The 23,694-nt window shown below is 35.8% G+C and overlaps 1 protein-coding gene across 5 annotated transcripts in view; it reads right to left on the bottom strand.

The window, feature by feature from the left end:
- Positions 1 to 23,694, bottom strand: part of EIF2B3 (eukaryotic translation initiation factor 2B subunit gamma) — a 104,643-nt gene that overhangs the window by 39,881 nt on the left and 41,068 nt on the right. For all 5 annotated transcript variants that reach the window (XR_006721700.2, XM_010946083.3, XM_010946081.3 and 2 more), the window contains one exon: positions 19,441 to 19,552. Coding sequence is in view for 4 of the 5 variants with exons in the window: in XM_010946083.3 (XP_010944385.1) it covers positions 19,441 to 19,552 (112 nt within the window). In the remaining variant the exon portion in view is untranslated. The remainder of the gene's footprint in view (positions 1 to 19,440; positions 19,553 to 23,694) is intronic.

Below are 23,694 nucleotides of genomic sequence, written 5' to 3'. Positions count from 1 at the left end.
GAATTTTAAAAATGCTTCTAAAAAATCTATTATAAAAAAGAAAAGGCACGTGGAGAAGAAAAGATCTTAGGAAAGTAAAACAAATAATGGACAAAAATACAAAAGTCTAGGAAATTTAGGACAATATAAGCCATCAAGATTATTTTTACAGACCTATTTTTAAAATAGTAAGTTGTATATTTCAGAATTTAAGTTTGTAATGTTTAAAATTTTGAGGGAAGTAAAGCCTCTTTTGATGATCTTAAAAGCAGGAATACCAGTTTTTAAAGCAAGGAACAAAACCAAAAGGTGAAATAATTATAACAATCATTAATAATTATTTTAGAATAAATGAGGAACGTTTACATGAAATAAAAGCTGGGAAAGATGCAAGGATAAGCATTTACTTCCACAAAGGTCAATGACTTTTAAAATATCTTCATGAAAGTCCTTAGATGGTCTGTATAATTTACCGTTTTAACCATTTTCAAGTGTATAGTTCTGCGGCATTAAGTACATTCACACTGTAGTGCAAATATCACCAACATCCATCTCCAGCACCTTTTCATCTTCCCCAGTTGAAACTCTGTACCCATTAAACACTAACTCCTCATTTCCTTCTTCTCCCTAGCCCCTGGCAACCACCATTCTACTTTATGTCTTTATGATTCTGACTACTCTGGGCACCTCATATAAGAAAAATCATATAAAATTTGTCCTTTTTGAGACTGGCTTAGTTCACTCAGCATAATGTCTTTACGGTTCATCCATGCTGTAGTGTGTATCAAAATTTTCATCCTTTTAAACTCTGAATAATATTCCATTGTATGTGTTTTCTTTATCTATTCATCTGCCTATGGGCACTTAAGCTTCCACATTTAGGCTATTATGAATAATGTTGCTATGAATATGAGCATATGAATATCAATTTAAATCTCTGCCTTCACACACATTTCTTAAATTTTTATTATGGAAAATTTCAAATATATACAAAATAAGAGAAAAACATAATAAATTCCCATGTACCCATCAGATAATTTCAACAATTATCAACATTTTTTAATCTTTTAAAACTTTTTTGCTTTAGTATTTATTATGAGTTGAATTGTGTCCCCTCAAAAGATGATGAAGTCCTCGCCCCCAGTACCTGTGAATATGACCTTATTTGGAAATAGGATGGCTGTAGATGATCAAGTTAAGATGAAGTCATTCAGGGGGCCAAATCCAATGACTGTATCCTTATAAAGGGGAAATACAGAGACAGACTTGCAAAGAGGGAAGACAATATGAAGACATGGGGAGAATGCCAGAATGCCATCTATAAGCCAAGAATGCCTGAGGTTACTAGAAGCCAGCAGACAGAGACAGATTCTCCCTCATAGACCACAGAAGGAACCAACCCTGTCAGTACCTTGGTTTCAGACATCTAGTCTCAAGAACTGTAAGACAATAAACTTCTGTTGTTCTAGGCCACCCAGTTTGAGGTGCTTTGATATGACAACCTTAGCAAACTAATATAGTATTTTAAAGCAATTCCTATTAGCAAATACTAATATAGTATTTTAAACATAATATCAGTTTCCTATAAATATTCTAGTATGTGTAGTATGAATTTCTAACTGATAAGGACTGTGAAATATAATCACTATGTCACTACTATACCTAATAAAATTATCAGCAACTTCATAATGTCATCTAATATCCAATTCAAATTCAGATTTGTCTTTTTACAGTTAATCTGTCTGAATCAAGATTCAGTCAAAGCCTCACAATGTATTTAGCAATTTCATTAAAAAAAAAGGTCCCCTTCCTTATCCTCCCGACAAACCATTATTATAATTAGAGAAAGTGGGTCCCCTGTCTTGTAAAACACTCCATGTTCTAAATTTGGCTGGTTGCTTTGTCGGAGTGTCTTTCTTTTCTTTTTTTTAAACAGCTTTATTGATGTATAAATATATACCATAAAATTCACCTGTCTAAGGTGTACAATTGAATGATTTTTAGAAAATTCAGAGGTATACAACTATCACCACAATCCAGTTATAGAACATTTCTATCCCCCAAATAAAATCTCACATAACTTCAACCAATGAATCCCCAAATTAAAACATCCTTTTCCAAAACCTTCCTTCTTTCCCCTTCAGTTCTGTCCCTCTCCTATCCTTAACAGCCAAATTTCTCAAAAGAATAGTCAATATGCTATCACCATTTAACATCTTCCATTCTACCCACTTCAATAAAGTCATTAATGACTTCCATTTTAGTGAAATATAGTGATTATTTAAAAATTATCATCTTACCTAACCTCACAGCCATATTCAACACTACTACTACTTTCTTCCTCTGGCTTGTGTGACATTATGTTCTCCTGGTTTTCCTTTTCTCTTTCTCTCTCTGCTCTCGGTTTCCTTTGGAAGCTCATGATCCTTGAGCTGGCCTAAGCCTGTTCCTAACCTCCTTTTCTCCTCATTCTATGCTGTCTTCCTAGGTGATTTTATCCATGTCCATATCTTTAGTCATCTTCTATATGATTATAAATTTTCATCTCAGGCATAGTCCTATCCTCTGAGCTCCAAGTATATATATTTGTATAACTTAATTCTTTACCCAGCTGTCTTAAAAGCACCTCAAATTCAGCATACTCCAAAATGTGGAAGGTCTTACTTGGCTCTGTTCATAAAAACTCTATGCCAGAGTACATTCAAATACAAGATGACACTCTGGCTCCATTAATGTTCTCTTCCAACAAATTTATTGGGTTTCTACTTGTGTTAGGCCATGTACTAGATCCTAGGGTTACAAAGACAAATAAAATACAATTGTCATCCTCATGTAACTTATAGTCCAGAGCAATAAAGAGTTATAGATGTTATCTAGAAATTTGTATAGTATATAGAAGAGCACAAAGGAAGAAGGGTCAATTCTGTCTAGTGCAAAGAGGGTCAGAAAAAGCTTCAAAGAGAAGTGATATTTGAGCTGAATCTTGAAAGAAGAGCAGATATTTAGCTAGGGAGAGAATGGTAACTTTGGTTAAATGAGTGGCAGGAATGAAGAGAGCAAAAGGACAGAGGCATAAAAAGAAATGCATAAGTCAGAGAAGTAAAAGTAACTCTCCATAGCTATACGATGGAGTGTTGAATATGGGACTGTATTGGGGGAATGGTATCTGTAGTGATGCCAGTTTACAACACTGCATAATAGTCCTCCCGAAGATTTTAATAGAACAGATATAGGAGTAGACAAAGTAGATGTTAGAGTAATCCAAAATTGAGGGTTAGGAGGTCAGTTACAGCAAAAGAACAATGAGTTGAGGATATGGATGGAAATGCCTACAGTAATATACCATAGGGTCTAGACTGGATGAAGAAGGAAATGAGGGAGAGAAAGAGGAAAAAGAGAAAGACAGAGGGAGGATGGATGGGAGGAAAGGATGGTAAGCGACTAAGATACAATGAGGCTGAAATGAAGTAAACAGGAGACAGGTAAAGATGGCCGATTAAACATAGGCATTAAATCCTATCCCTTTTGAAAGCTCATTAAAGTGACAGTGAAGGGTTTTTTGTTTTTGAAGGCATAACCCCAAAGGACAAAGATTAGGAGAGGACAGTAACAAAATTTTGGAAGATGGAAAGAAGGACAGTGGTAAAAGATTTAGCATACCTAAGAAAGCTGAATCCTAAACCAGCCATAAGGAAAGCTGAGAAGTGACCTCACTTGTACTGCAGAAGCCCTGAAATGATAGGAACTGGCAGCACAGCTTTTACCCACCTAGGAAGGAGATTGGAAGATTTTTCTCTGAAGTCTGTAGCCAGTCCAAAAGAAAAGCCTTAAGCATACTGACAGGGGGGTTCTCTTACAAATTACTCTATATCACTGTCAAAATTACAGAGGAGTAAAAGTCTTAGTGCCTATACTGGACAAGATACCTTGGGAAAGGTCCTTAATCCTGACTGCACACCTCTCCCCCCAAAATTGCAAATTAGAGAAGTACTTTAGGGATTATAGCTGGTTACTGGCAATGGGGAATACTAATTTAGATAAACAGTACATATTTCAAGACTTTCCATACCATCGGGAAAATAATGAAGAGTGTAGACCCATTTCCCATCATCTATAGTCCCAGAAATAGAGACCCAGACATGATTTTTGAGGCTTTGACTTAAGTTCTTGTCTTCTCACATATAAATGTCTAAACTTTCCAGGATGAACGTGTGAACATTTTATTCCATTTTAAAACATATCCTTTAGAAAATTGTTTTAAAATTTTCATTACCCTTCCAGTAAAAAATTTTGACTAGTATTCAAAAGAAAACAACGTAACACTGGAGAAAAGCTACATGATTTTCTTATTAAATATTTGGCATAAATACCTTTACTTATGAATTATTAAAAACACATGTCTTTCAGAAGTAAAACAGAAATTTTAGAGCTGGAGGGAAGATCTTTAAAGAACAACTAACAATTTCAGCAGGGTAAACTGTCGCTTAGAGAAGCAAAGTGATTTGCTCAGGGTTATGTAGCTTTTGCCTCAAGGCTAAATTCTAAATTCTCTGGACTTGAATTTCTAGTATCATGCTCTTTCTACCAGAACATTCTTTTCCACTACATATAATGCCGCTCCATGTCAGTAATGCATCAATTCGACAAGTGGAAAAAGTGTTGTGCTTTCTCCAAATCCACCGAGGTAGTAAGAATTTGGGTGTATTGGAGTAAAGTTACCAGTACTGCCTGATGACAGAGGGAGAATTCTCTGTACCTGACCACAGCTTAGCAGGACTCCTACTCCAAGTGTCTCACATTATCTCATCTTCAAGGACCAAATATGCCTGACAAAACAGAACACATTCACTTTGCAATCAAGCAAACGTTGCATCCTTTCTCGGAAAGGGAGAAAACAGATGGGATGTACATTCCACCATCATTGTCCTTTACTTCTACAATGACATATATAAAAGAAAACTTTAAAACAAGAGGTTTCTGACTCTCTTATATACACAAATGCCTTTTCTAAGATAACTTTGGTGTTTGCCCAATAGGAAATAGCCCTCATCTTTGAAAATTCAGTTTGAAAAGATGGGAAGTATTGTATTCTCATATTCAAAAAGTGCTTGAAAATCTGAATCTAATTAACTTTTCCACCATCTCACTGAGGCCAGGAGGAGCCATAGGAATAGGGTCATAAGAATGGGGTGAACATTTTTATTGCTCATTTATCCAGCCAGCTGCCCTATTACAACTACACACCAAAGATCCTGAATCACTGGGGTGTAGACTACAAGTCAGAAAAATGGAATGGAGAGAAAAAGTTTGCCGGCAACCAAATGCGCAACCTAGTCTTAGGAAACTGGTAGAAGATCTAGCGTTAATGGTCTCAGCATTTACCCAAGGCCCTGAGCTCAACAGGTATAATGGAAAAATATCCTCCATCTGCTCTTCATTTTCACCTTATCTCTTGGTTATGTCCATCTTATTTGCTCCTTTCATGCCCAAACCTTGCTCTCTTTGGCAGGGACCACTGGGACTAAGGCATATACTAAAGAGTTCACTGAATGGAGCAATAAACTAGTTCCCAGAGAGGCTAAAGAGAAAGGAGACAATATCCACCCTCCAGTTATAACTACAGAAACATATGATTCTGGCTTCTAGGAACTTAATGTCCAAACTTGCCAACTCTAATGTAGCATAAACATCAGGGCTTGAAAGACACATAAATGAATCAGGTTGCTTCACATAACAATAGATGACCACAAGTAGTTCTTTCTGCATTCCAGAGGACACAATCTCTTTACTCTTTGGAATTTTGAGAATTTAGCAATGCAAACGTTGCAAAACTTTTCAGGTCTTATACCTTACTTAGATCTATCCTGCATACTGCTATCAGATTACCTTTCCAGAATCCAGAACTGAAAGCATTATTTCTTTCCTCAAAATGTCTCTAATAATTCTCCAGAATTCAAGGTCTTCTGTTTTTGTACCAACTTAACCTCCCAGTCTTATCTCCTAGTGCTCTCCAATAGGGATCTTCCATTTGGGCCAGACTGTTCCTAAGCGAGTCTTGCATACCCTGCCTCCACATCTTTACTCTTGCATTCTGCCCACACAGGATTCAGTTTCCCATGTTCCTTTCCATATCTGATCCAAATCCATCCTTCATCCAAATTATCCTATTACATTTTTCTGACCACCTAAGCCCCTAGGGATTGATACCTCCTTTGAATTCTTAGAACACTGTTGGATATAATTGTTCAGTATCTAATATTATTTGCTATTGTTTGTTAACCTTTATATGTAAAATCTTACCTTCCACCAAGGCTAATGAACTCTTTGAGATGGTCTCCTGCCTTTTTACTAAAACAGCTGTTTAACAAGAGGAGGAAACTCAATAAACATTTGCCAGTTGAACAGTGTGTTCCTGAAAAGTAGAAAGCAGTACTAATGCAAAAGGCCCAGCTCTGTCTCTAATCAGATAAATGATATGGAACAAATCCTTCTTTCTCTGGCTTTCAGCATCATTATCTGAAACACAGGAACTGGACAATATGATCTCTAACTGTGACAGTCTATGATTCTAAAATATCTACAAATAAGATCATATTTTCAATACATTAAGAGATATAATTTAATTACATCTTATGGTAAGCTCTTCTAAAATATACAGAAACCTCCCTCTGTTTCCTAAAATTTGATTTTGATAAATAGATTTAGAAAAAAAATCTGTAACAAACCCCTTACTTCTTTCTTCACAGAAAGAATTCCAGATCCAGTCAGCTATATCCTGACTGTTGTAAGAAACAAGCTGTATTAACAAAGCCCCATCATATACTCTTTATATAGAGAGAGAAAAAAAGAACTCTATTCGGGGTGGTAAACTACAGTCTGCCAGTTGAATGGCCCTGCTGCCTGTTTGTGTGGATAAAGTTTTATTGGAACACAGCCAACTCAACTGTTACATACCTATGGATGCTTTTGTGCTATAACAGCAGAGCTGAATAAATGCAACAGAGACAATATGACCTGCAAAATCTAAAACATTTACTAACTGCCCTTATAGAAAAAGTTTGCCTATCCTTGTTCTATACCCAAACATTCATCACAGAGTACCAAAGCCCTAGATTACAGACCCTTAATCATAGCTGGTCACTAGGTGACTTCCCACTCATTCATTCAACAAATATTTACTGAGATTTCTTATTTCTAACTAATCCTCATTCATTTCCTCATCTGTAAAATGGCATATAATAGTACTTATTTCATAGGGTTATTGTAAAAAAGCCTTTAACACAATGCCTGGCACAAAATTTCAAAAACCATAGTTGCTATCATCATCATCACCACCATCACCATCACCACAACCATCATCCTTTCCTGATGTCCTACGAAAAGCAGGCTCTCTCTGATAGACATGACCACCTAAGTGAAAGACGAGAACCCTAGTATCTCTGATGCTTGACTTCATACTTGGGAAAGAGCTATGTGTTGACAGCACTGAGACTAAACTGCAAGAATACAGGAAATATCCTTTTGATATGAAATGGCAGTTGACCTTACAGTCCTGACACCAGAAATATAAAAACTCAGTATCTTTTCCAGAGTTTATCAGGAAGATAAATACGATCTGAATTTATGAACACTTCTCTTGAGGACTTTGAGCTTGCTTACAGCCCCAAATTCAAGTAACAATATTAAAAGTCAATGTGAAATTAAATGAGTCCACTGAATTATTACTATCTCCCAAATCAACCATCTACCCAGATTTGGTAACAAACAAATTTGCTCACTTATTGTGAGAACTATGATTTTTAAGAAGTCTACGAGCTATGATTTTTAAAAGTCTGAAATATGTATAGTATTTTCTAATTCAATCTAACAAGTAAATGGTGGGCATCTACTATTTCCCACCACAGAGTTGGTCATGTCTCTTTGACATGCATAGAAGTTGTCTGAGGAAATAAGTATGCTTTATGCTCTTTGGGGGATCCTTCAAAATTCTGGATAATGAAATCTCTAATGATTCATTGGTAGAATAAAAGATATTTAAAATCAAGTGCCAACATCAACTGATAAATAATGGATAACTCATATGTGATATATCCATACAATAAAATATTATTCAATAATAAGAAGGAATGAAGTATTTTTAACACCTTTATTGTGGGATGATTCCTGTACAGTAAACTACACATATTTCAGACGTACAATTTGATGAATTTTGATAGATGCATACACCAATGAAACCCCCACCACAATCAAGATAGCTAACATTTCCATCACTCTCCAAGAGGTGCAAATTTTGAATTCCCAATTTATCCCTTCCCACCTCCTTTACCTGCTGGTAACCATAAGTTTATTCTCTATGTCTGTGAGTCTGTTTTGTAGGTAAGTTCATTTGTGTCCTTTTTAAAAAATTCTACATATAAGTGATATCATAGGGTATTTTTCTTGCTCTGACTTCCCTTAGAATGACAATCTCCAGGTCCATGCATGTTGCTGCACATGGCATTGTTTTATTTTTTTTTATGGCTGAGTAGTATTGATGTAAGCGCCAATGTAGATGAACCTTCAAAATATTAGGCTAAGTGAAAGGAGCAAGTCACAAAAGGCCACATATTGTATGGTTGCATTTATGTGAAATGTTCAGAATTGGCAAATATATATAGACAGAAAGTAGATCAGTGGTTGCGTAGGGTAGGAGGGGAGGACTGGGTAGAAATAGGTAGTGACTTAATGGGTACCAGGTTTCTTTTGTGGGTAGCAAAAATGCTTTAAAAATTGATTGTGGTAATGGGTACACAACCTGGTGAATATATTAAAAACCATGGAACTGTATGCTTTAAATGGGTGAACTGTATGTTTTGTGAATTATATTTCAATAAAACTGGTAAAGAAAGAAAGAAAGAAAGAAAGAAAGAAAGAAAGAAAGAAAGAAAGAAAGAAAGAAAAGAAAGAAAGAAAGAAAGAAAGAAAGAAAGGAAGGAAGAAAGAAAGGAAGAAAGAAAGGAAGGAAGGAAGGAAGGAAGGAAGGAAAGAAGGAAGGAAAGAAGGAAGGAAAGAAGGAAGGAAGGAAAAGGAAAGGAAAGGAAAGGAAAGGAAAGGAAAGGAAAGGAAAGGAAAGGAAAGGGAGGGGAAGGGAAGGGAAGGGAAGGGAAGGGAAGGGAAGGGAAGGGAAGGGAAGGGAAGGGAAGGAAGGGAAGGAAAGGAAAGGAAAGGAAAGGAAAATCAAATGCTAGGACTTCTGTCCTCCATATAAGATTTAAAAAGCTGGAAAGAGTTGCTCTCATCTTAACAACAACAACAAAACTAAATAATCTATAAAACCATAACTTCTCTTGAGCTTATCACAGGGCAACCAAGTAGTCAGAAATCTAAGGAAAGACAAGAGCCTCCAAGGAGATATGAGACTATCAACACCAGCTCACCTATGTATGGCTCAGCAGGGAAGGAAGACAGGGCTGTCATACAACCGATTAAGAATTCAGTTTAAATTCTTAACACATTTCTAAAGATTGAGTGTGAACTAGCATGAGAGGACACCATCCCAGGAACCACAGACATACGAGGTATTTGTACCTACTTTTCTCAAATACACAGAACTGAATACTACAAAGAGTAAAGTTTACTGTATATAAATGATGGCCCAATAAACCTAACTTAAAAAACCTAGTGCCAGGTAATTAGAAATGATCCAAATGCCCAAAATACTGGATATGGTTAAATAAATGATGGTATGTATTCATATGACAGATACAAGAAGACTGTGATAGTCAGGATAAGGGCACCTCAAAGATGTCCACTTCCTCTACTATTCAACATAGTCTTGGAAGTCCTAGCCACAGCAATCAGGCAAGAGAGAGAAATAAAAGGGATCCACACTGGAAAAGAAGAGGTAAAAGTGTCACTATATGCCGATGACATGATACTATACATAGAAAACCCTAAAAGGGCCACACAAAAATTACTAGAACTAATCGAAGAATTCAGCCAGGTAGCAGGTTACAAGATTAACGTACAAAAATCAGTTGCATTTCTTTACACTAATGATGAATCAACAGGAAAAAATAAAGAAACAATCCCCTTTAAAATAGCACCCAAAGTAATAAAATACCTAGGAATAAGTCTAACCAAGGAGGTGAAAGACTTATACATAAAGAACTATAAAACACTGATTAAGGAAATTAAAGAAGACTTAAAAAAATGGAAAGATATCCCATGCTCCTGGATTGGAAGAATCAATATTGTTAAAATGGTCATACTGCCCAAGGCAATCTACAGATTTAATGTAATCCCTATCAAATTATCCAGGACATATTTCACAGAACTAGAACAAATCATAATAAAATTTATATGGAACCACAAAAGACCTAGAATTGCCAAACTATTACCGAAGAAAAAGAGGCTGGAGGAATAACTCTCCCAGACTTCAGACAATACTATAGAGCTACAGTCATCAAAACAGCACTATATTGGTACAAAAACAGACATATGGACCAATGGAACAGAACAGAGAGCCCAAAAATGAACCCACAAACTTTTGGTCAACTAATCTTCGACAAAGGAGGCAAGAATATACAATGGAATAAAGAGTCTCTTCAGCAAATGGTGTTGGGAAAACTGGACAGCAGCATGTAAGTCAATGAAGCTAGAACACTTCCTTAAACCATACACAAAAATAAACTCAAAATGGATCAAAGACTTAAATATAAGACAAGATACAATAAACCTCCTAGAAGAAAACATAGGCAAAACATTATCTCACACACTTCTCAAAAATGTTCTCCTAGGGCAGTCTACCCAAGCAATAGAAATAAAAGCAAGAATAAACAAATGGGACCTAATGAAACTTACAAGCTTCTGCACAGCAAAGGAAACCATAAGCAAAACAAAACGACAACCTACAGAATGGGAGAAAATTTTTGCAAAAGATGAAACCAACAAAGGCTTGATCTCCAGAATATATAAGCAGATCATATGACTTAATAAGAAAAAAACAAACAACCCAATCCAAAAATGGGCAGAAGACCTAAACAAGCAATTCTCCAAGGAAGAAATACAAATGATCAATAGGCACATGAAAAAATGTTCAATATCACTAATTATCAGAGAAATGCAAATCAAAACTACGAGGTATCACCTCACATCAGCCAGAATGGCCATCATTCAAAAGTCCACAAAAGACAAATGCTGGAGAGTCTGTGGAGAAAAGGGAACCTTCCTACACTGCTGGTGGGAATGCAGTTTGGTGTAGCCACTGTGAAAAACAGTATGGAGATTCCTCAAAAGACTAGTAATAGACTTACCATATGACCCAGGAATCCCACTCCTGGGCATATATCCAGAAGGAACCCTACTTCAAAAAGACACCTGCACCCCAATGTTCATAGCAGCACTATTTACAATAACCAAGACATGAAAACAGCCTAAATGTCCATCAACAGATGACTGGATAAAGAAGATGTGGTATATTTATACAATGGAATACTATTCAGCCATAAAAATGACAACATAATGCCATTTGCAGCAACATGGATGTCCCTGGAGAATGTCATTCTAAGTGAAGCCAGAAAGAGAAAGAAAAATACCATATGAGATTGCTCATATGTGGAATCTAAAAAACCAACCAACAAACAAAAGAACATAAATACCAAACAGAAACACACTCATAGACATAGAATACAAACTTGTGGTTGCCAGTGGGGAGATAGGTGGGAAAGGACAGACTGGGAGTTTGAAATTTATAGATACTGACAGGCATATGTAGAATAGATAAACAAGATTATACTGTATAGCACAGGGAAATATATACAAGATCTTGTGGTAGCTCACAGCAAAAAAGAATATGACAACAAATATAAGTATGTTCATGTATAACTGAAAAATTGTGCTCTACACTGGAAATTGACTCAACATTGTAAACTGACTATAACTCAATTAAAAAAAATGACTGTCTCTTTATCAAATATTAATAGAGTAGCACTAATGGGCCACAAACTTTGGTAAACTGAACAGTGATGAGTACAGCGGTTTTCAACATTGTACATTAGAATCACCCAAGGAACTTAAAAAAAAAAACAAACCCATCCTATGCCAGACCATTTAAATAATAACCTCTTAGGGGTGGGTCTCAGACACCAGCATTTTAAAATATGCTCCCTAGGGTTGAGAACTATTGGTCTTGTAAAAAGGACAGACAAGAAATCAACGCTTATAGGAGTGTGAGGCTGGAAAGACTGATTGAATAGATATATGGGTTTTGGTACATGTTCAGTTGGGAGTTTTAAGAGGCACAAATATTATTAGATAACATTCATCATGGTTTTTATACATGCAGAGGCCAATGCAACAGGTTTGCTTTTAGAGAAACAAAACAGCTTAATTACTCAGGCAGTTTAATTCTACCACTGAAAGAATGATTACTCCAAGGGTGAGAAAACGTGCTTTAACAGGCAGTGGCAAACCACAGGGAAAACTATGTCACTGTGTGTTGAAGACTGGATTTTCTAGAAGTGATGCTGAAGCAGAATGTGGGATGCAAGATGTTTATTAGGGATCAACACTTGAGTAAGGAAGGGAGGAAGCAAGATTGGGTGGAGGAAAAACTAATGGAGGTGCCAGTTCTACAAAATGTTGGCCAATCCAGCAGAGAGTTCTGAAGCAAGTATTGCCTGTCAAAATGGCCGAGCCTTTATATGCCTTCCTCATTCAGTCATGGGATTCAGATTGCCCCAGCAAGGGCATGACTTCAGCCAATGTGGTTCTTTATAGATAAGACTGATCCTGAAGCTAATGACAGATAGAGGCTATCTGCTGACTACACTCCCTGTAGCTAAGTAACGAGTCCTTCCTTAAAGGGGGACCTAGGTAGTGTATCTCTATGTCTATTATATGGCACTACAGCAATGGATACCATGGGCCAAGAGGTAGTTCTTTTCCTCAGGAATTTATTCTAACCCAGGCCTCCCCCACTCTCTAGAAACACAAGATAGAAAAATTGGGACTATTTGTTGACAATATTTAAACACAAAAGCCTTGAAGTTTAGCAACACCATAGGATGAGTGTCCATTGTCTTTATGTTTTCGATGGAGCCAGTGGTTTGTCCAAGATCTTAGCAAAGGCAGCCAGCTGAGGCAGGATGCATCCCACATGGAGCTACCTGACTTTCCCTTCTTTCAAGGATATGTGAGGAGCAACTTAAGGCTGAAAGATAAGGAACTGTGCTATATGAGCACATCCTATCCCCAGCCCCCACATGTCTTTCAACTTCATTGTTTCTAAGAAACTCTTAATTCAAAGCTTAGATATTTAGGATTTTATTGGTCATCTATAGTTGTATAATAAATTGCCTCAAACTCAGAGGCTTAAAATAACAAACATTTATTATCTCAGTTTCTGGAATTGAGGAGTGATTGAGCTTAGTGGTTCTGACTCAGGTTCTCTCATGAGGTTGCAGTCAAGCTGTTGGCTGGGACTATAGTCATCTCAAGGCTCTACTGGAGAACAATCTACTTTCAACATGGCTGTTGACAGGTCTCAGAATATCTGCTTCCAAGCTCACTTATATGGTTGTTGGCAGTGCTCAGCTCCTCATCACATGGGTTTCTACCTGAACACCCTCATGACATGGCAGCTAGCCATTTTCCTAGAGCTGTGTCATGACACAGCAGCTGATTTCCCCACAGTAAGTGATTAAAGACAGAGCAAGAGAGCATGAGTGGGCACCAAAGACAGAAGCTGCAGTCTTTTTATAACTTAAATTTTGGAAGTGACATCCCATCACTTCTGCCATATTCTATTCAGTAAAACAAGTCCAGCTTACACTCTAGGGGAGTTTTCTTCAGAAGAGCTGTATCAAAGGATTTATAAATATATCTTTAAAACTACCACAAAAATTAAACAGAATAGAAAGGTTAGGAGTTCAGTTAGGTTTGTGTTTGCAATTGAGTAAGAAGAAATAAACAATTCAACAAAAGCCATTAGCTATGTCCACTGTAGAAAGTGTTCTGGGTAACCTGGCTTCATCCAACAAAAGCAAAGACTCTCCCCCGCTGGAATACTGTCCAGCAGGCATCTATGCCATGGCTACTAAACCAAGAAAGGTCTCGTCCCCAAAGCAAGAGTAAAATACAGAAATGTCTTCATTCATTGGAATGTATCTTTAGAAATAACACTACCCTTAATCCTCCTCACTCTGGATCCTTAGGCTTCTTAGTCTCCAAGGGGGTACATATCTTTCTTGTTTTTAATACTTTTTAAATTGGAGAAATGAAGAATTTCAGTCTTCCATTCCCTTTCTTCCCCATTTTCTGTTCCCCAGAAACACCTTCTTTCAGTGCATCCATTTAATATTTCTATTCAAATTTCTAATAACATTCTAATATTGGTATTTCTTGGTTTTCCAATTCAGATATTATCTGCTGACTTCCCACTATGTAAGACGAGGATTTAGCTTTCTTTCATCATCAGTCCTGCCCCCACCACATATATCCGTACTTCTTGTACCTTCTACCTTTCCAATATAATTGTTTTATTATTTTAGTTAGCTCAATAATCAATGTTTAAGTTATTATGACTCCAGCCTTAGGTATTAGCTATTAACTATGAAAGAGGAAGTTTATCTCTCTTTTCTTTTCTCATGTCTCCAACACACTAACCTTCCCTCTCATTATTCCAACGAAATTATATCATAATTTTGGCAAGAGTCGGTGATTACATTATTAAGCATATATAACATTATTACACCTGAGCCATTAGCAACTAATGATTTTTTTTTCCTGAACATTTTTGTTGTTTGCCTTGGCACTTTTTTGGGGGTGTGCTTTGGAGGTTGGCATTACTTAATTGTCTTATTTCTTAGTTTTCTAGATACTTACCAATAATTTAACCCAAAACTAACTACCAGGTGCTCAGAACTCCTCTCAAAATGTTGACACACATCAAGTATTTTACCATATCCATCAGAAAAAATATGAACACCTTGAAGAAATGTTTCTTAAAGCTTTCTGACCTATTCTAATCTGGTCTGGTTGCCATCTATCCTGGGTACACAGGTCTTATCCTGATATCTCCCTTCATCATTATGTTAGGGATCCTTTTTCCTACATCCTGTGTCTTTTTCTTAGCTTATGCCAGGGTTTTGGTGTTACATACACTCTTGCAACTTTCTGAAACAGATGCATGGAAAGCAAATCCCTGAAAGGTTCTTATTCTACTCCCATATTTAATAGTTTGACTAGATATAGATTTAAGAATTTTGAAAGCATTCTTCCACTTTTTTAGAGTTTCTAGTGTTGCTGTTAAGAAACTGAAAGCAAATATTTTAATTCCCTTATATATGATATCCCTCTCCTCTCTGGAAGCTTGTAGGATTTTCTCTTTGCATCAGAGTTATAACATTTCACAAAGACAACTTTACATGTTTTTTTTTTTTTTTCTCATGCATTTTGCTGGACACTGTTTCCTTTCAGTCTAGAAACCCAGCTTCTTACACTTGGAGAAAATTTTTTTGTATCATTTCATTCATGATTTCTTCCTCCTTCATTTTCTGTTTTTTCTTTCTGGAACTCCTAATCAAATATTGGACCTTTTCAGCTGCCCCTTTAATATTCTTACCATTTCTCTATTTTTCATCAATTTGTTGTTTTATTCTGCTTTGTGAAAAATTTTTCAAAGAAAATTTCCCAACTTTTCTATTAAATTTTTCACCTTAGTATCAGTACATGTTCTCTAAATGTTCCTTTTTAAGTATAGCATCCTGCTTTTAAGTTCATGAATACAATATTCTCTCATTTCTCAATGAGGGGAAGGATTTTAGTGTATTTTGTTCACTGCTGTATCTCTAGCTCCTAGAATAGTGGCACTCAGCTGCTCAAATATTAACAAATGTTATCTTTTTTTAATTTTTCTTCTTTCTGCATAATTTGTTTCCTTCAAGTTGATCTATTGTTCCCCCCTACCCCACCCCATTAATTTGTTCTGACCTCTAGATCTGGTAATCCTTGCATTTTTTTGGCCCAGATTTTAAGATTGGCACAGTAAATATCTGGTTGGGAGCGCTGAATATGTAGTTGGCTTCGTCAACTCTAAAATTTAATGTAGGTTGATCCGAGAAGTGGGTTATCTGTTGGGAACTCCCGATGACAGTATCTTTCTTTGGTCTATCCTCTTGGACTCTGCTCCCACAGAGAAAAGTCTTCTAATGTCTTTGCTTGACAGGTGCAAGCCTGGCTGCTAGTATTTAGGAGCCAAGTGGAAGAAGAAAGCTGAGGACCTCAGAACGTACATTCACTTAATCCTCACTTTCTGCATAGTATCTCCAACCTCATCTATGCCTGGTGCCCCAATTGAGAGATCCTCTATTTATCCTCTTCTGAGAATAACTCTCCGGTCTCATGTTAGAGTTGTGACATTTAGGGGAGGAAATCTGAGGATCTACTTTTGGACAAACTTTCAAGTAATCCTGTTTTTACCCTCACTACTACATGTACTTGGGACTGTTGAATCTTAACTCTTTTGAGAGCTTTGTAGTGCAAATCAGTTTGCACCTCAGCTTCCCCACTTCTGGCTTAGCATTCAGCTTTCTCAGGTATCCTAAACTGTCCTGCTTTTCTGTTTCCCAATTTTTGTTGTTGCTATTTTCTTTAGCCTTCTGGATTTACAGCTTTCTAAAATTCCTTTACTGTTACTTTGGTGAGGTTTCAGAAGTCATATTTACCCAGTCCTTATATATTTATATTAAAATATTTAAATTAAATTACTTTACCAAGAAGTCCTTATATTTTTGAGTGCATCTTTCAGTCACCTGCTCAGTTCTCTGTATATTGAATCATCTTTGTCTTTTATTTCTGTTAGATTCTAATTTCAATCATTTTGTTTTCAAAAAAGTTATCGAATATCTTAAAACTTTCATCTATATATATAATTTGATTTTCAGTGGTGTCAATTCTATTCTTTGCTGTTTTTTAGTTAATTATATAATTAAGTTATTTGGTCCTCAATTTATTTTCTTAGTTCTGTATCTTCTTTTATCTCATTTTGTTGTTTTATCATCTCATCACTGAACTCTTATTTATTACATTTACATTCTATTTAGTTGTTTTGCACTTGAAGAATTGTATATTTGCAAGGAAATTCTTTCTATTCATTGAGTTATATTTTTCAGAGGATAGGTTTTTGTCTTTTGGTGGGGCATTTTTCTTTGCTTTCATTTTTGCTGTATGTTTGCATAGCTACACACTGATTCTTGTGGTCTTCCTCACACTCGTTTTACTTATTTTGATATAATACGGATGAATTCTTATCTCTCATCCTCCTATATCTAAGACTGGCTACCACGTGAGTGCTGGTTATTTTGTATTCTACGGCTTCGGTGAATGATGTGAGTGGGAGGGATGGAAAAGGTATAGGGAACACACAAAGGTACTGTAGAGTCTTTGTTCAATTATTTCTCTTTACTGAGATTCTGTTAAGTATTCTTGTCTCATTCCACATACATATGAGGTATACCCCATTCTACGAAAGGACTGTCTCCAGTTTCATATTATTCATTTGATTTCACCTATTCTTTGTTTAGGCTTAGATGTTTTGTTTCTGTTAGAGTCAACCTCGTTAATCATTTTCCCTGTTTCATCATTTATTCCCCAGCAGTTGTTCCCACTGCTTCTCAGACAGAAGAAGGTAAATGCACAGATATTTACTCAGTTTGCTTCTTTCCAGATTTGGAGCTATTAGTGAGAATTTGCAGGATTTCATTAACACATCAATATGGCTTCTGGAGAGTGGTGATAGGGTGGAGTTGGGAGCCTAACTTTATTCCCTTCTATTCCTTACCAGAATCTTGTTTCTTTCCTTGTCACCAATTTTTAAATTTTAGTAAGTTTAATTATCCTATTTTGCTGCTGTTGAAATTTCTACCAGTTTTTTAAATTAATTTTTCACATTTAAGTAGAAACTAGTAGGAAATTCTGTGATGCAATCAGAACCAGGCATTTTAATCCAGAAGTGATACTATGCATGTGTTTTTCAAGAATTGTTTATTTATAGGTGGTGTCTACTATGTTTTGGTCACTCACTGTGTAACAGGCATTGTGCTAAATGTTTTACATACATTTATTCCCCACAACAGCCCTATTATTATTAAACCCATTTTTACAGATGAGACAATCAAGGCTCTTATATAGAACTCTTATCCACAGGGGTAATTGGGCCAACTGATACTAGAGTTTAATTTCATTTTCATTAAAATATTAAATATGTCTCCTACCTCTGTTGAGCTGGATAGCAAAAAAAAATTTTTTTTTTAATTTCCCAATTTATTCCTCTCACATTTGTTTCATCCAGCTCCAAACATTTACTAAGCATTCCTATGTATTGGCATCAGGCAGTAAAGCTCTGAGTATAGTGGTTTCTGAAGTCCAAGCTGAGCAAGCAGTCAATAAAACGCTGTCTGAAGAAAATGTGACTAGGTTGCCTATGTGTAGCCACTAGGATGACTACTATCAAAAAAAAAAAAAAAAAAAAAAAAAAAGAACAAGTGTTGGTTAGGATGTGGAGAAATTAGAACCCTTATGCACTGTTGGTGGGATCATAAAATGGAAAATAGTATGGAGGTTACTCAAAAAATGAAAAATAGGAACTATCAAATAATCCAGCAATCCCACAGCCAGGTATATATCCAGAATTCAAAGCAGGACCTCGAAGGGGTATTTGCACACCCATGTTCACTGCAGCATTATTCACAATAGTCAAGAGGTAGAAGCAACCCAAATGTCCATTGACAGGTGAACAGATAAACAAAATGTGGTATATACATGCAATGGAATATTATGCAGCCTTAAAAAGGAATGAAATTCTGACACATGCTACAATGTGGATAAACCCTGAGGACATTATACTAAGTGAAATAAGCCAGTAACAAAAAGATAAATCCTGTATGATTCTACTTATAAGTGGTACTTAAAGTAGTCAAATTCAGAGAAACAGAAATCAAATGGTGATTGCCAGGGGCTGGGGAGAGGAGATAAAGGAAAGTTGTTGTGTAATGAATAAAGAGCTTCAGGTTTGCAAGATAAAAGGTTCTGGAGATCAGTTTCACAACAATATGAATATACTACTAAGTTATACACTTAATTAAGGTGGTAAATTTTGTGTTTTGTGTTTACCATAATTTAAAAATAGGAAGTTCTATAACACTGTCAGAAAGATAGTCCTATTCTCTGTTCTCCCCACAGCTGCTTTGCCCCACTCTTATACAGGATTTGACTCTACCTTGGCAGGAAAAGACATAAGGAAAAGCTAAGTTTGTGTGGTGAAGAAAAGCTTCCATTCTATCTCATGGGAAAACATTCACATACTTTTGTCAATTTCACACAGTATAATCTAGTTTTCATTCCCTCTTTCCCATCCACTGGGTGGTTTTATTTTGTTTTAAGACAAGGAAAATTGCCAAAAAGAAAAACCCCAGGGCTTACTTCTGCAGGATGGATCCCTTAATGACCAGCTCCTCATCCAAGTCTGCTTCATTAGCCATGAAGAGCAGCCTCTTTCCTGTGCTGTCCACTCCAACGAAGTCTCGCTGCTCCACTGAATCACACAAAAAAAGGAAAATCAAACAAAGCCATTTGCCCCAACTGCATGATTAAGTCAGAGGATAGGGCACCTGCTTACATTGCTCTTGGAACCAAATATAAGAGTGAGTGTTATGTAACACATACTCACCACAGTAATTAAAATTTTTTTTGTATTGCTCTAAAGAATATTATTAGGTTAACTGGTGAAGTCTGAACAAGGTTTGTAGATTAAAGTATTGTAGCAATGTAATTCCCTGTTTTAAGAGACTGTCCTTTTGGGGTGTGGGGAAAAAATACACATTGATATACTAAAGGCAAAGAGAATCATATCTACAATTTATTCTCAAACAGCTCGGAAAAGTAATAATTACATATATAATATATTATATATACATCTGACATATACTGAATACATAAGAGGGAAAGTGGGAGAATAAGAGAACAAATGTTAACATCTAGGGAATCTGGGTAAAGGATATACGAGTTCTTTGTACTACTCCTGTAACCTTTCTGTAAATGCAAAATTATTTCAAAAATGAAAAGTTAAGGAGGTGATGGAATGTTAATTAGTTTGATTGTCATAACCATTTCACAATGTCTACATATATCAAAATATCACACTCTATACCTTAAATATATATAATTTTTATTTGTCAAAACTAAAATTAAAAATTAAAAGTAAAAAAAAAAAAAAAAAAAAAGAGGGGCAGTCAAGATATTGCTTAGCCAAACTAAACAGATTAATCACAAGTCCACTGCAAGGCACAGAAAGATAGTGAACAAGGAATTCTTTCTCTACAAATAACAACCTAAGTCTGCTCACTGTGAAAATGCAAATAGCATTTAAGGACATCCACATTTAACCAACATTAACTATATGTTTATTATGTACTAGATTTTATGCTGTGTATGGGAGCATTTAAAGAAAATAAGGTGACTATTTACTAGACGTGGAAAGTTCTCTAGTAGACAATGATTTTATAGGCTGCCATATTATTGCTGTCTTCTGTGTTATATTTCTTTCCCCCAACAAGATTACAAACTCTTCAAAGCCAACTTCTGATTTCTTTATACCTCCCATAACATCTAGTATAGTGCTGGACACAATAAAATCTACTAACATCTATACAGTATCTATTTAAGCTTACAAAAGAATTTTCAAGGGAGGAGGGTATAGCTCAAGTGGTAGAGCGCATGTTTAGTATACACAAGGTCCTGGGTTCAATCACCAGTACTTCCTCTAAAAATAAATAAAATAAGTAAACCTAACTACCTCCCCTCCTAAAAAATTTTTTTTAATTTTAAAAACTAAAAAAAAAAAAAAAAAAAAAAAGCATTTTCACATAAAGGCAGCATAGCATAATGATTAAGGAGAGACCCTCTGAAGCTAGACTACCTGGTTATGAATCCCACTTACTAGTTGTATGTTTTTGAGCAAGATACTAAAACTATTCCTCAGTTTCATCTGTAAAATGGGAGTAACAGTGCCTACACCTACCTCACAGGCTTGTTATGAAGACTAAATGAGTTAATATTTGTAAAGCTCTTATAATACTGCTATTAACTAAAACATTAAATAAAATGTTTAAATTTTAAAAATGAAACAAAATATATGGTCTCATTCGATCCTCACAACAATCAAATAAAACAATGACTTGATACTTCTTTGAAAGGGAGAAACTGAAAGTTGAGCTCTAGGAAAAATGGTATCTCTAAAGATGAATTTGTCTACCTCCAATTGACAGACAATGGCTACTGTATAACTGAACATGCTTCCCTGTTGACCGCAGCTGCCTATGTACCCAGAACCAAATGTTTTACTCAAGTGTATAATGTGTTCAGCTCAGGTGCTTGAAAGCATTCATTCTTTCAGATGGTTTCTGGTTATCTTCCATGCAGTGTTTTAATCTGAATAGGGAGAAACTATCATAAAAAGATACATTTTTTTCAATAATCAAAATGAGTGAACTCCAAAGAAAGAAGGATGAATAATATCAATTTCAAGATAAGTTTTACAGAGAATTTCAATTGAAGCTAAATTTTTCAAAGAATTTCAAATGCCACACAGCAACTTTGACATATATCAATTCATCCATTACATGGAAACTTGAGAATATAACAAAGTCTGCAAAGGTCTGATTACAAGCCAACATTTTTAAAAAGAAATAACACAGAGATGTTATTTTTGGATATAATTTGGAGTGCTTACCCTATCCAACTCCTTAGGGCCACAAAAACCTTGAATTACTGAATGTCCTGGGAGCAATAATATTCAACAAGTCAATTTTTCAGCTATGTTTCACTCCAGTCACATGTCCCTCACTCTCAGGCGCCCCTCTTCCTTGTATTTGCTTCTTTGTAGCTACCATAGTAACTGGGACCTCAGAATATGATACAAATTATAGAAACTTGGACAGGTTTCTTTCTGTTCTGCTTTAACAAAGTGAATTCCACTTGGGGAGCAGAGCAGGAACTTTAGAATGTCCATCCTATGAGATTCAACACAAATAAGGTTAAAAAGGCAGTTAGAACTATGAACTTCCATTTTGAAAAATTCTGTCACAATCAACTATTCATATATTTTTTCAGTTGTTTTTTACTTCTCTGATCCTTCTGTCGCCTCTATAATTTATCCATCCATTCATTCAACTAATAAATATATTTGTTGTTAATATTAAAAACATTTTTTTCTTTCTCTTTACTTTTTCTTGGCAGGGAGGTAGTTAGGTTTATTCATTTACTTATTTTTGGAGGAGGTACTGGGGATTGAACCCAGGTTGTGTATGTGCATGCTAAGCATGCACTCTACCACTTGAGCTATAACTTTCCCCCCAATAAATATATTTGTACACCATCCCTGTGACAGGTATTATGTTTGGAGTGGAGAATTCCATCTCATTTTATGAGGCCAGCATAATTCTGATGCCAAAACCAGACAAAGATATGAGAAAGGAAAATTACAGGCAAATTCACTCATTATATAAATATAAGAATCCTGAAAAAAATATTAGTGAATCAAAACTAATAGTGTATGTAGTATATTTAAAAGGGTCATAAATTTGTTGTAGCTCTTCTCATCAGGTAATAAAGTCTAGAATGTAAAATGGTAGTCACTGTGGAAAACATCACGGTGGTTCCTCGAGAAATTAAAAATGGAATTGTCATATGATCCAGCAATTCCACTTCTGGGTAGTTTACCCCCCAAAATTAAAAGGTCTTTAAAAGATACTTTATACCCATGTTCATAGCAGCATTACTCACAATAGCTAAAATGTAGACGAAACCCAAATGTCCATCAATAGATTAAATAGATAAGCAAAATGTGGTATATACATATAAGAGAATATTATTCAGCCTTAAAAAGTAAGGAAATTCTGTAATATGCTGCAACACGGAAGAATCTTGAGGACATTATATTAAGTGAAATAAGCCAATGACAAAAGACAAATACTGTATGATTCCACTTATATATGGTACTTAAAGTAGTCAAAATCATACAGACAGAAAGTAGATAGTATCTACCAGGGGCTGGGAGGAGGGGGAAATGAGAAATTATGTTTAATGGTTATAAAGTTTCAGTTTTACAACATGAGAAGTTATGGAGATGGATGGTGGTGATGGTTGCACAGCATTATAAATGTATTTAATACCACTGAACTATACATTTAAACAGAAATGGTAAATTTTACGTTCTGTGTTTTTTACCACACAAAAAAATTTTTTTGAGGAAATAAAAGTGCTCACAAGAAAAAAAAAATGAAGTAAGCTTAGTTCTCCATCGTTTATATCTAGGCTGGCCTAGTGACTAGCTTTGACTAACAAGAGTGCAGAGGAAGTGACACAATGTGAGTTCTGAGTTTAGATCTCAAGAAACCTTGTAGCTTCTTCTCTCATTCTCTTAGAACCTGCTGCTGCCGCCATGTGAGCAAACCTGGGCTAGCCTACTGTATGATGAGAGACTAAGTGGAAAGAGAAACTCGGCTGTCACAGCTAAGGCCTTAGACATATTAGTGAGTCCAGCTGTGGTACTCAGGCTCTAAGAGGATAACTGCTTCCTGGCATTTAAACCCTTCTGTATCTCCTCCCCTTCAGTATGGGCTCGCCTAGCAACTTGCTTCTAACCAACAAAAAGTGGCAAAAGTAATGCGATGTTAC

Source organism: Camelus bactrianus, chromosome 13 (genome assembly GCF_048773025.1).
Source record: "Camelus bactrianus isolate YW-2024 breed Bactrian camel chromosome 13, ASM4877302v1, whole genome shotgun sequence".
NCBI lineage: Eukaryota > Metazoa > Chordata > Mammalia > Artiodactyla > Camelidae > Camelus > Camelus bactrianus.
The sequence above is the reverse complement of the archived record's forward strand: the minus strand, read 5'-3'. Positions and strand labels throughout refer to the sequence as shown.